Source organism: Lathamus discolor, chromosome 2 (assembly GCF_037157495.1).
Source record: "Lathamus discolor isolate bLatDis1 chromosome 2, bLatDis1.hap1, whole genome shotgun sequence".
Taxonomy (NCBI): Eukaryota; Metazoa; Chordata; class Aves; order Psittaciformes; family Psittacidae; genus Lathamus; species Lathamus discolor.
The window spans coordinates 64,510,163-64,523,394 of record NC_088885.1 but is presented as its reverse complement, the minus strand read 5'-3'; the positions used below and the strand labels follow the sequence as shown (position 1 = coordinate 64,523,394).

The 13,232-nt window shown below is 37.1% G+C and overlaps 1 protein-coding gene across 6 annotated transcripts in view; it reads left to right on the top strand.

Annotated features, from left to right (window-relative positions):
• The window catches only part of CDKAL1 (CDK5 regulatory subunit associated protein 1 like 1), a 394,159-nt gene that overhangs the window by 160,923 nt on the left and 220,004 nt on the right, over positions 1–13,232 (top strand). For all 6 annotated transcript variants that reach the window (XM_065667220.1, XM_065667223.1, XM_065667218.1 and 3 more), the window contains one exon: positions 8,859–8,962. In XM_065667220.1, the coding sequence (XP_065523292.1) occupies positions 8,859–8,962 (104 nt within the window). The remainder of the gene's footprint in view (positions 1–8,858; positions 8,963–13,232) is intronic.

Here is a 13,232-nt window from a genome sequence, read left to right as displayed (position 1 = left end):
TTGTTGAAACTCATGAGGTTTCTTTTAGCCCGTTCTTACAGACCATTGATACCCCTCTGAATAGCAGCCTTGTTCTCCAGCATGTAAACTGTTCCCTGCACCTCCAGTCTGGAATTTGCTTCAGGTGCATTACATCCCTTCATCCATGTTGTTAATAAATGCAGAAAATAATATTGGCCGCAGCATCATCCGCTGAGGAATACTGATGCTAACTAGCCACCTTGTCTGCTCATTCAGTCCATATCACAGCAATTTGGCTTTAAGGATCCTCTGGGGCACTGTGGCAAAGGCCTGCCTAAGGTCAAGTTGCATGACCACAGGGTCAGTCACATCTTTGTAGAAGGCAAGGTCAGGTCATGTCTTTTTCTTCAGCCTCACAAGGAAAATGTCATTTTAACCCATGTTTATAAAAGCATATAAACAACTTGCTGTATGATGTCATCAGCCTTATTTGTGAAAGCATTTTTCTAGGGAGGTTATTGGGTGGTGCTTACTGAAGCAGATGGTAATGTTTCTTGGCACATTGGTTCTTTGGGACTTTTCTACAGCCTATGTGCAGCCAGTGCAAAACACCCATTGTCTAAAAGGTTGGGTCTTTTTAAGAGCTTTGTTAAAGTTGAAAAACCGTTTCAAGTCAGCCATTGTAAAGATAATGTTGGAGCCAGATGTAGCTGTGGAAATATGAAGAAAACTTCCATTTAAGTGTTGACTAAGGCTTGTAAACAGCTGAATTGCTCAGCTACTTTGTGTTTTGTCTGTTCATTCCTTTTTATTGTTAATTTTTGCTTTTGATGACTAGAGCTGCCTCTTGTGTATTTTCCAGCCTGTAATGTCTAGAAGGCTGTTTAGATCCTGAATACCCAAGGGGTTCTGTGGCCTGGTTTTAATACTCTGATTTGTGCATGAAGTGCCTTTCTGGTTCTCTATTAAATGACTGACCATAACTGAGTCATAATGGAGGTGACAAAAAGGGGGGAAAAAAAAAGAATTTTTATCAACTTAAGTCTAACCAGATAAAAACTGTTTGTCTGTCTTTGTGCTGCACAAGAAGAGAAAAGGCAAACTAACAAGTTATGTTTTTCGTCAGAGCTGGCAGAAGTCGAACTGGAAAAGTTTCAGACTCACTGCAGACTTGAGTAGTTAAAGAGGAAATCAAAGCATACAGACATTGGCCAACTAGCTTGGAAGAAAGTCAGACCATTCCAGTCGCTGGGACATGAGGGCACTGCGGGAGAGTTACAAGCATAATGGTCACTGAATGCAAGACAACAGGAAAAAGTTGAGAAAATGGCAGCAGAAAAAAAAAAGAAGAAAAGAGCTGCAGAATCATTAGAAGGGGAGAATTTTAGAGAAGCAAAGCAGATGAAGAAGTAGAGGATCATTAGTTTAAGTAATGAAAGGCTACTGTTTTCTGGCACTATTACTATGCTTTAAATTCCTCAAAATATATATTTAAATAATAACATACAATAATGAAAATAAAATAATCTGTAAGTGTTAGTTTGCCTAGTTTTTTGAAAGTAAATACATTAACTTGCATTTTCTGTAAGAGCTACATCAGCAGTAAGGAAGATACATCCATGAAGATAATCTGACTGACTCAGCTCTTTAACTGTGTAAAGGGGATTAATTTGCTCTTGAAAATCCCCTTGGAGACTCTTAAAGGCAAACTTAAGGTCCCTGGTTGAAATTTCTATTTTTAAAAGAAATCAGTCATTGGATTCTTATAGGAATAACCATGTAAATCAGTTCATTAAATTGCTCGGAAAAATCTCAGACAGATTTAGCATTGGGCAATTATGTTGAAATGTGTGCTCTTCTTTCATTTCAAGTTGACAAAGTAATACGTAAGAGCATGTATTTGAAGCATGTATATGTCTCTCTACTGCTGCACATACACTTATTTTTTTTTCCAGCAAGACTAACCAATTTATTACAAGATAGAGATGACATTTAAGACCAACAGCATAGTATTGCTTGTAGATAATGCTTCGATCCTTGTCCACGTTGTAGCTTTTAACATTTCTACAGCTGCCACAACCAGTAGGACATTTTGGGGCTGAAAGCTTTGTGTAGACACAATCATGGGGAAGGCGTTCTTTCTAGATTATAAATGGTGAATTTGTTTTTATTATGTGCTTACTGCCATTATTTTACCCAGACAATTCAGATCCACTTTCCCACAGATGTTTCACAAATACTTTTTTGGAAACTGGTCCGATGGCAGTCTCAGATAAATTCTAATTTAAACCTGATAGTTTCAGTGCTGCTGCAATGTAACTCCCCATTCCCCCCCTTTTTTCCCCTCTTCCCTTTCCCCCTCCCCGGATGTTTTGACCAGTACAAAAACAATACCTTTTATCCCAAGAATCTGTGTGGTACCTGCTGTATGTTACAGAATTAACTGCAGCCTAATGTTTCCTGTGAGATTTCACCACTGTAAAAGGGTCTGTCCCAAAAGTCATTCAGGAAGTGGAAACAATAGCTCTTATCACAGGCAGTGGTCTACTTTTCAGCCGTGTTTTCTGTGTGGGTGATTCAGGAGCTACTAATGTTGTGAAGGTGCATGGTAAATGTAGTGGATTTCTTATAGAAGGTCGTTTAACCCCCACACACCCCCTCCTTTACTCTTCTCCTTCCACTCACGGAGATCTGCTGAGATACTTCATTCCTGAAACAGAGCTTTAAGTGTGCTCGTCGTCTCTCCCCTGCTGCGTTCAAGTCAGAGTTTTAATTTAATCCTTAGTATTTTGTTAAAAAACTTTGAAAGCTGAATTTTTTAAAACTTATTAAATTGTTCATTACTAACCCAATTAGGTTTTGCAGCACATTTTGTGTAAGTTATGCTAAGTCATCTGTCCCCAGTAGAATTCTTTAAATAAAATTATGCTATTTGATGTTTTAAATACTAAGGCATTTGTCAAGTCACAGCTCTCTGAAACTTTATAAATTAAAGCAAGCCTCTGAGAATCCTGTCCTCAGAGGTCATTTTCCAATCACTGCTGTTCGTTAGGAGGGATCTGAGAATAAGTTACTTATGCATGCTGAAATAGTGGTGTTGGGGTGTTCTGCCACTGCGTCTCTGGGATTAGCCGTGAGCAGATTTCTAAGAAAGTATCTTTTATATCTAAGTTATTTCTGTGATAACTCTTTATTTCTGCCACCTTCATTACTGCCATTTCACTGACACCCAGAGTCATCATCTTCCAAATCTTGTTTCTTTTTATGAAGTGCTGAAAGGATTGGTTACTTGCAGGTACAATGTCGTGGCATTTTCTGCCGTGTGCAACCACAGAACCTAATTCATCTACCTGTACTATTTCAGCCGAGTCACTTTCTTGATGTTAATGACTGTCATGATCTGTCCCCAAAACTGTGGTCTGTGTAGCCAAGCAGCTGTTTGGAAATGACTCTAAAATAATTTATGCTGCTGTGAATCACAGAGCTTTAGTTTGAATTGCAAAGAGAAAATCATTGTAGTTTCAAGTAAGCATCTAGCAATGCACTGTTTTGGGTCAGGGTGGGGAACACAGATCTATGCAGCTTAGCTATGGAACATTTTACCTTGTCATACGAATTTGAAATGCCTGAATTAAGTAATTCAGGCAGTTCTAGAACTTTTGTGGGCAGAATAATTCATCATGAAGTTCTTTAGACAAATGCTGAAAAGTACTACTGATGCCCTTGATTTTGCTGATGTTAAATCGTTTGCCTTAAAGTGAGCAAGTTGAATGTATGATGGCATAACTACATAGCTGTGACCTTTGAATTACCTGCACTTGACCATAGGAATTTAGTTTCACTAATGCAAATATTTAAAGTACAAAATTAAATCATATTGTAGCTTATCAAACTAATTGAGCTATTGAGCTGCCTTCTCTCCAGATTCCTTTTGATTAGTAATTAGTGAGACATTACCAAATAAAACACTGACTTCAAAGGTCTATAGAAGAACAAAATTACAATGTACTTTGTTCCCATTTTGCTGAGCCTGGGGTGTGTAATTAAAAATAGCATACCATAGTTGCATCCTACCTTGAGAAGAATGTGTGCAGTCCTTTACAGTATAGAAACATAGAATCATTTAGGTTGAAAAAAGCCTGTAAGATGGATTAATCTAGCACTGCCAAGGCCACCACTAAGCCATGACCCTAAGTGCCACATCTACATGTCTTTTAAATAGCTCCAGGGATGGTGTCTGAACCACTTCCCTAGGCAGCCTGTTCCAATGCTTGACAGCCCTTTCAGTGAAGAAATCTAACCTAAACCTCACTCTGTGCAACTTGAGGCCTTTTCCTCTTGTCCTATTGCTTGTTACTTGGGAGAAGAGACCAACGCTCACCACATTACAACCTCCTTTGAGGTAGCTGTAGAGAGTGACAAGGTCTCCCTTGAGACTCCTTTAGTCCAGACTAAACAACCCCGGTTCCCTCAGCTGTTACTCATAAGACTTGTGCTCACACACCCCAGCACCTCAATGTCTTTCTCGTAGTGAGGGGCCCAAAACTGAACACAGAATTTGAGGTGCTGCCTCAGCAGTGCAGGGGGACAATCACTGCTGTAATCTTGTGTGTTGTTTCTTGAAAGGTCATCCTATCTTCTGCTAAAATTTCTTAGGCTTTTTTTTTCCTCTTCTTTTTTCCCCAAGCAGTTTCTAAAATTGTTGTCTACAAAGGTAATTTCGGAGAAGTCCTGTTTCCATCGTATAGAAAATGTTGTGACATCGACTGCGTCTGTGTAGCATAGCCCCTGTGGCTGTTGTCCAAGCTGAGCGTGAACAAGCTGGGATACTTGAAACAGTATTTCCGTGATGATGTGGTTTGACTGTTTAAACTAATGAGCCTTGATGAGAAATAGTTTGCCACTGTTTCAAAAGTATTTTAAATCCTGAATCTTTTTAAAGTAAAAACAACCTCCCATGCCCCAGATTTTTGAGGGAAATTTTCTTCCCTGTCATTGGGGGCTGAAAAGCTTTATTTTAGAATGTGGAAACTTGAAGCAAAAGAACAGTTTCCTGAAAACAAATTAGGCATAATAGGCATGGATTTTTTTTTTTTTTTCTGTAAACCACTTTTTTTTTTTTTTTTCCCCTGATCCATTGTTGTTGTTTGACAGAATTTAGAAATTTTTGAAGTACAAAGTGGCATATATAGAGAGGTAAAATGCTAAGAAATAGTCGTGGCATTTAACTTCATAAATGTAGCATGATATTTAACTGTAATATAGTATAAATGCTGTTGTTAGGTTTATGAAACTTTGTATCCTACTGAGAAAAATCCCTGCAGAATTGTAGCTGTTGTTTAGTACATTGTGGCTGGTATCCATCTCCTTTTCATCTGCTGGGAGTGTGTATTTCTGGTGTTTGTTTTGCTCAGTCTAGCCTGCAAAGGGAGTTTACTCATGCTACAGAGCATTTTTATCAAGCGGTTTTGATAAAGAGTATCCTACAAAAGCCTACATCTCTTCTGTAACCTGTATTTTGAAACAAGCAAATCATACTCCCCTTTCAGGAAAGCTGCAGTTTGCTAATACAAAATATTCTTGGGCTGGAATTATTGAGGCCCTCTAAGGAAGTCAGGTGGTAGGTGCAGAGAGATGGTATGGGTGACTGAGCAGTCTTGCTATATTTGTACTGATGTGACGTTACAGCGATGTTAGGAGCACTGCATTATTGGCAGAATTCAGTTTGGTTTTGTTTGGTTTATTTTGTTTTGAATAGGGCAAACTTCATAAAATCTTGACTTTGTATAACTAGTAAGATCTCAGGAGGGCAGATATTAGTGTTTAGTCTGAATCGTGATTAATGATGTTTCGTTCCTGCTGATTTCTGATTTGGGAGAAGACCACCTTGGGACTGGGTTTTGGTTGGGTTTATTTGCTGTTGGTTTGTTTGGTTGAGGTTTTTTTGTGTGTGGCTGGGTTTTGTGTTTGTGTGGTTGGTTGGTTTTTATTTTGTTGCTAGCTCGTTAGATTAGTGCCAAGCAAGGATTTACTGGATTATTCTGGAAATTAAGGAGGCAGTCCCACCTCCCTTCCCCACCTGCAGAGCAGCGAGGATCTTCTGTCATATGACACTGTTGCAGCTCTTCCACTCTTGCATCTTGCTCACACATGTCTGCTCTTGGTCAGTGACATTAAACGTGGGTGACTAGCACACTAATGGCATATACATCGCTGTCTGCTGTAATTGAGCAGTGTTCTGATCCTTGAATGAAAGATATTTTAGACTTTTCATATCTGAGGGTGGAATCCTGTCTGTCTTCATTAAACTTGGTGGCCCAAGTCCTGTTAAGAGGAACCAGGATTTTGCTTCGCATGCCTGCACTCTCATTCTCATCTGCTGCTGAAATCCTCTGATTAGTCCCACTGAAGGAAAGTCTTTATTTGTCTACTGTGTCATAAGTATTCTTACTCATAATTAGTTCCATCTGTAAGGAGTAGCCTTTCGTGTTAACTATGTGTTCTATGAGGAATATTACTGTTTTTAAAATGAAAAGTCTGCTTAATCTGATGCACAGCACAATCACATACTAACTAAACAGTGCTAAGAACACTGTTTCCTATGTCTGCAACAGAATATCAGGCACTTGACCAAAATGTTGATGACGTTCAGTTTGGTAACATGTTCAAAAAGTTTTTAATTAGCCACACGGTAGTGATTAATCTGTGGATAATGTTTTACCCTGCTGTGAAATAGTTCTGTTATTGAGCACATACCTGATTAAAGGTTAATAAAAGCAAAAGGTTAATAATTCAAAGTACCTTAATCAGTTCAGTATGTTGGAAGACCAGGAGTTAGTAGGTTTCCTTCTGGAATCACTACAAAATTTATTCAAAGCATGTTGGTAATTACAGTCACAAAGACCATTAATAATTGTTTCTTAAAGTGTCTGTATTTTTTCTGTGCAAAAAAGCTTTGACCTGTATTAGTACAATCTAACACTCACAAACTAACTTTAAATACTTGAAGAAGGTTTCCAGTTTAACACAAAGCAAATACTCCTTCACAGCTATTAGCATGTTGGCTTTTTAGTCCCATATATATTTGAGCATTAGCTGTGATAAAGGCTGGTTTTTAAGGAGAGCTTTACCTACTGGCCTCGTTTTAGATGATCCATTTGCTGGTGAAATGCCACTTAGTAAGAGGCAATGTTCAGATTCTCAGAGTTCCCAACAGCCTTTTTCCACTTGATTGTCTGTGGTCTGAGAATGTGGTAGCATGGACATATGAATAATTTGTTATGCTGGAAACTTGGATTAGAGGCTGGCTTACTAGGGAAAAAACCACTACAGATACTTTATCCTTATGGTTTGACTTAAATTTATGTTTTCAAGAATAGGTAATTCTCAAATCTGTGAAAAGTGGGTAGTTCAGCATTTTTTACAAGCATTTGAAAACTTTATCGTTTTGTGAGTCAGTTGTAGCCCAAAATGTTCTTTTCCCCAAGTTGGAATTAGCAAATACGGAATTTACAAATCGGATTTAAAAGTTTTGTCTCTTTTGGTTTGCTTTCTAAAATTGATCCTTTTCTACATTATATTGAAGTCTGATTCATATGTTTGTGTTATGTAGTCTCTTTAAATACCAGGAAGAAAACCCAACCAACAACTAAATTACTTTGGTATTCCGCAGTATTTTTATTCTATAGTAGGAATAAGTTAATTGGGGTAATAAAACTTGAGAGAAAAAGAAGTGTGTATCCAAATCCCAACTTTCAGCTTGTACCCCAAAATAAATCAATAACCCTCTGAAGCTGTACTTAAAGACTGTAGTAGTAAAGCTCTTAGAACCATTCACCCATAATACTGTGAATATATGGAGAATAACTTCCCCTCTGTTCTCATGCTTCTTGCTGCATGCTTCCATTATATCTTTGTGAACAAGCTTATTGCAGTACCAGGGAAAAACTGCTGTTAACATGTTTTTTTCATGTAGCTCAGGACTTAGTTTAAAGAATATTTGTCCAGGAAGCAACTGAAGATGCAGGAGAAACTATTTTACTAGAAATTAGGTCTTGTAAGCAAGGAACATTGATTTAAGATATGAAACTTATCCTCAAGGTTTGGAGATTAATAATATCAGCATTTAGTGCACTTACTTAGTTCTTAGTACTTTTGCTGTAGAGTTTTTCAAATACAAGTACCTAAATGCAGACCAAAATATACTAGAGAAGCTCTCAGTGCCAAGGTGATGTGCAGGAGCAGAAGGGCACTGCTCGTGCAAACAAGGTATAACTAACATGAGAGGGGAGTCTTAGTGAAGGAAGAACTTTGCAGTTTGCAAGGTAATTACCTAGTCATGGAGCTGCCAGGCATCATAATAGAAGACAAGATATATCTAAGTAGTAAACACAAATCTTGTAGCTGGTGGCTTTCTAGTTGGTTTTCATTATGTTATTTGTTTTGTTTCTATGAGCCAAATAAAAGAAGCAAAAAATAACTCAAGTATGCTTTCAAGAAAACCCACACAATTTAAAAAATCTGGGTTTAGTCTTTCAGGACTCTTTACTTCCTTGTTCAGGTTAGATATTTTTTATTTTATTGAGAGCCCTGAGATCCGTCTTCAGCAATGAACAATTATTAACCCTATTATAGCTTTCTAAAAGTATGTAAATTCCCACTTTTGGATTTTGTATGTTGATTCCACTTAATTTTTTCCAACCTTTTATACAGATGTGAAAGATACTTTAAGACAAGCGGGAAGACGTTTTGAACTACTTTATTGATTTTAAAATAGAATACTAGTATTTTCTGGTCATCGATATAAAAGCTCATTTTTCCAGATGTACTTAATAGATACATCTGTGCAAATAAGGGCTTTCTCGGCTGGAAACTGAGTATTTTTGTTTTCTAAACAGGTGTCTCAATGCATGTACCTACTGCAAAACTAAGCATGCCAGAGGAGATCTAGCAAGTTACCCAGTTGAAGAGCTAGTGAACAGAGCAAAACAGTCTTTTCAAGGTAAGGATTTTATCTCTGCAATAAAAGTCAGCCTCTGAATTGTACCAGCTCTTATTTTCACACGTAATGATTGTGATACGATATGGGAATATATGTATAGCCATATTCTTAATAGTTGTAACTGTGTCTGGTGGGGCCTTTGCAGTAAAAAGCCACGCTTACGTTATGTTGTGCACTCCTGTTTGCAAAATGTAGTCCTACCATAAGGAGTGTATCATTTTGATTTTAGGCTCAAATGAAGTTCTGTGCATTTTTATTTTATTTTTTTTTTGTGATGATGAGCAAACGGTAGTATTTGGTCACTTACTGTATCTCTGGTTTTAAAGGGGAACAACACTTCTTTTTTACTCAAGAATAAAATTAAGTTTCATGAACTAGCATTCTTGAAACCCTCTTTAACAATACACTCTTTTTTCTGGTAATGGATTTCCTGGTGTTCTGTAATGTTTCTGAGAGCCATACAAAGCTTATCAGCTTTTAAGCTCAACAGGATAATGTCACATTGATACAATAAAATATCAGAAGTTTTTCCTGCAGTACACCGTTCTGTGCCAGTATCTGCCTAAACCTCTTGTATGTCTGATAATTATGATCGCTTTCTTGTGCCTTAATTGTTGTTCTTTATATGTACATTCTGATAGTGTTTCAAAAAATACAGATATCCAAATAATGCTAATATTAATTTGTGATGCAGTCTTTATGAAGGCACAGGTATAGGTGTTGTTTTTTTTGTGTGCCATGTGTGAAAGATAAAATGCATATTTAACAAAATACTGAAGTGTTTCAGGTGTGTCATCTCTTTACATCTTTGTATCAAATACTTTGAATTAAAAGTAGAGCAATAAATACGATGTGATTGTAAATGCATTGGGTTTCACTTAAAGCTCTGAGTGTTGCAAGTGTTCTAATAAGAAGCAGGTCTCCAATGATTCAGTGTGATTTTAAATCCATCCTCATTTAGGGATCCTTAATGAGCCTTATTTAGGTCAGTGATGAATTTCTGGCTGTTCCTATCAGTAATATGAAAGGAAGAGTCCTTTTCCTAATCTGGGTCTGTATTCACGAATTCCAAGTTCTACGCTGTCCACACAGAAAGCTCTTACTTAAGGCTGTAAATGCCTTTTTCTTTTGCATTTGCGAAAAGCCATTCTCCTCTCTCTTCTTCCATGAAGCTTATCTGTAATTGCCGCAAAATTTCTCCTGTTACTTAGGTTTGTACAGTTAATGCTGTTGTTGCTGTGAATTGAATTGTCTTGTTATGCTAGACAGGAATGCGGTCATGTCTCAAATTTCTTGTTGTAAAAGGACAGGTTTCTAAAACCTGCATGCATATTCTGAAATGGTCAGTAACTGAAATACAAGATGTATAAATATTATTATTATTTTGGTGGGGAAGCAGTTCAGGAAAAATGTTTCAGAAACTAGAAGTTTTCAGTAGTACGAGACAGGTGATTTTGGAATTGGTAACTAGCTAATGTGCCAAAAAAAAGCTGTCATTTGATGGTTATGGTTGTTATTATGCAATAGTAAGGTAAGTGTCTGGTTATAAGAAGAGGTGTAGGTAGAAAAGAAATACTACATTCTTTTCTTTCATCCAGGTGTAACTCTGAAGTACTTTTATATTACGAGCAGCACAAGAATAGTGTTATTCTCATACCACTGTATACCTCTTGAAATGTTCTGAAGAAACTGAGCAATTCAGCAAGGGACTATGATGAAGAGAAGGTATGGGCAAGAGAGTCAGGATTATGGTCTGTCTTAGATTAACTATTTAAACTTTATTTAGATGTATTGCATGTATGAGAAAAAAATCAGACTTTTCTGTCCTATTGCAGCTATATTTACATACATATAGTCCCCATCAACATAAAGATGTGTTCGCTTGATATAACAAGAAAGAAAACTTGAGTCTTGTTTGTCTTTGCAGACAAGAAATGTGAAATTTTGGAAAGTATTTTGAACTTCAAGTGTTGTACATTTGGATTGAAAATTCAATAATTCAATTCATCTGTTGTACTGTGGCCTTTATTATAAATATTGACTCTTTCAAAATAACTTGATTTCTAATGGAAAAACTTGCCCTTAAGCTATTGTTTTGAAATTTCTTGAAGAAATGCTGTGACGTGTCTCACAGCAGGCATCTCCAGGGAGTTCTATTCTTGTTTGGCCTTACACTAGTACCTCTGTTCAAGGACATAACGAAAGAAGCAAGTACTGAGTTGTAAAACGACAGGGTTTGCCTCCAGCTTTCACATATTGAGGCGTGAAATATACGGAGGATTTATTACTGCCAGCTTGCTGTAGCTGGACTGCAGAAACTTCATCAATCCAGTGAAAGATATAAGCAATTCCAAGTCATTATTAGAGTTCTTGCTAAGTTATTGACCCAAGGTCTCTTCAACAATCACTTCTATTTTCTCACAAGACATGTTGCTAAAGCCCTAGTGAAAAATACAAAGAGGTACAGATGAGTGATGGAAAGTTTTTCTACTTTGGAATTAGTCTTGGGAAAAGTGAGGTGCCTTAGAAGAACAGCAGCAAAACAGTATGTGATGATTTTGTGTAAGTGCATGATCAAGTTGTGTAAGAAAAGAGAGACTGATACCGTTTTTAGTGTTTTGTGTGAATATATTTTCTTAGAGTACACAGCGATAGGCCCCAAAGGTGGAATGTTTCAGTTGTTGCAACACACTGAAAATGACTCAGAAGAGCTGCGTTTAAGGACGGCTTGTTACAGTCCTTAATTCACAGTGCAAAAAAGCTCTCAAAATGCTTTATTCAAGTGATCATAGTTTGATAAGATTGCAGCTGACATCTAGAAATGGTATTTCTAGCAGCTGTATGTTGCCAGCACAGGCTTTAGTGTTGTGATCAAATACTCCACATTTTTTTTCAGTCACTTCTGTACTGCAGTCTCTGGGTAGGTTGTCTCTGTGTAGAAAGTATTTCCAAGCTGTAGCATATACTGCATTACTTGGCTGCAAGCCATTTCAAGTAGTCAGTGGACCAGTCTTGAACTGCTAATAACGTGGTACATCATAATAAGATACCTGTGTCACAGCAGCTGTATGGTGGTGCCTGGCAGCCATCAGTCTTTGATGGCTGTCTCCAAGATGTCTTCTGAAGATTTTTTGAAACTCCTTAGGCTTTTCAGTCAAAATTTTGCTTTATGACTTCATTTAGCTGCTGCTTTTTCAGTTTTGCATATGTTCTGTAGGTAAGTAGGTATTCGGTGTATTTTAGGGTCTGAACATTTATCTTTTGGTTTTTAAAGTTTAGTTTAAAAAAATTAGCGTTTTAAAAACAAAATGCAGTAGTCTGCTGAGAGTGGTAACTAGATGACAACAGATGACAAGCCGTAATAATTTACATATGTGTTCAGATTGTTTGTATAAGCATAAACTTGATTTAAATCAACTGATTAAAAAGAGATGTCTGAAATCATCGTGACTGAACAGATACGAGCCTGTATCTTGTACTTTTCCAGCCTCTGGAACTGGTTTTTTTTTCTTTTTGAATTTTAATGTCTTCAGTATAATGTACATGAAACCTAAGTGTGCTGCAGATTTCTATTACATGCTTCATGCATTCATAATGCATTGGACTAAATGGTAAGATCTACAGAATTGAATTTGTTTGCATACTTTGCCTGGGTTATGACTCCTGTCTGATCTCTATAGTAATTTTGAAATTACCACTGACATCAACTTTAATAATTCACAAAATTTCTTAAAAAAAAAAATAAAATCTGAAGTTGAAAGTGGACTAATGAGGTTTTTGCTGGTTTAAACTGTGATGTTTTTTCTGTAAATTTCTACTTGTGGTGACTAGTTGTATAATTTTTTACGTGACCAGCCTTGTCAAATCACATTATATAGCAGACTTCTATAAGACAGGTAGTAAAAGAAAAAGTATTGCAAAATATAGTAAAGTGGTCTTTGAGTACAGAACAAATGTCTACTGTGAGGTTGTTTATTCTAAGAGGCTTTCTGCAGCTGATAGTACAGCACTTTCTTTGTGTCATCATTTAGTAGTATGCTTTTTTCAAAATTTGCTGTATCATGTTCAGTGCTGTATTTTAGGGGATTGCATTTGCAGTTATGAGAGAGCTCTTTCTTTCCTTCCCAAAGCTACTTTCTGTATAACAATGTGTTTTTGCTTAGTATATGGAGTAGAAGGCTGGGGTAGCCGCCATTGGTGACCGGTATTCCAAGGAGACACAAAAGTAAAGCAAGCCTGAGCTTTGAATGTTGTGTGGAGTGTTGTCCTG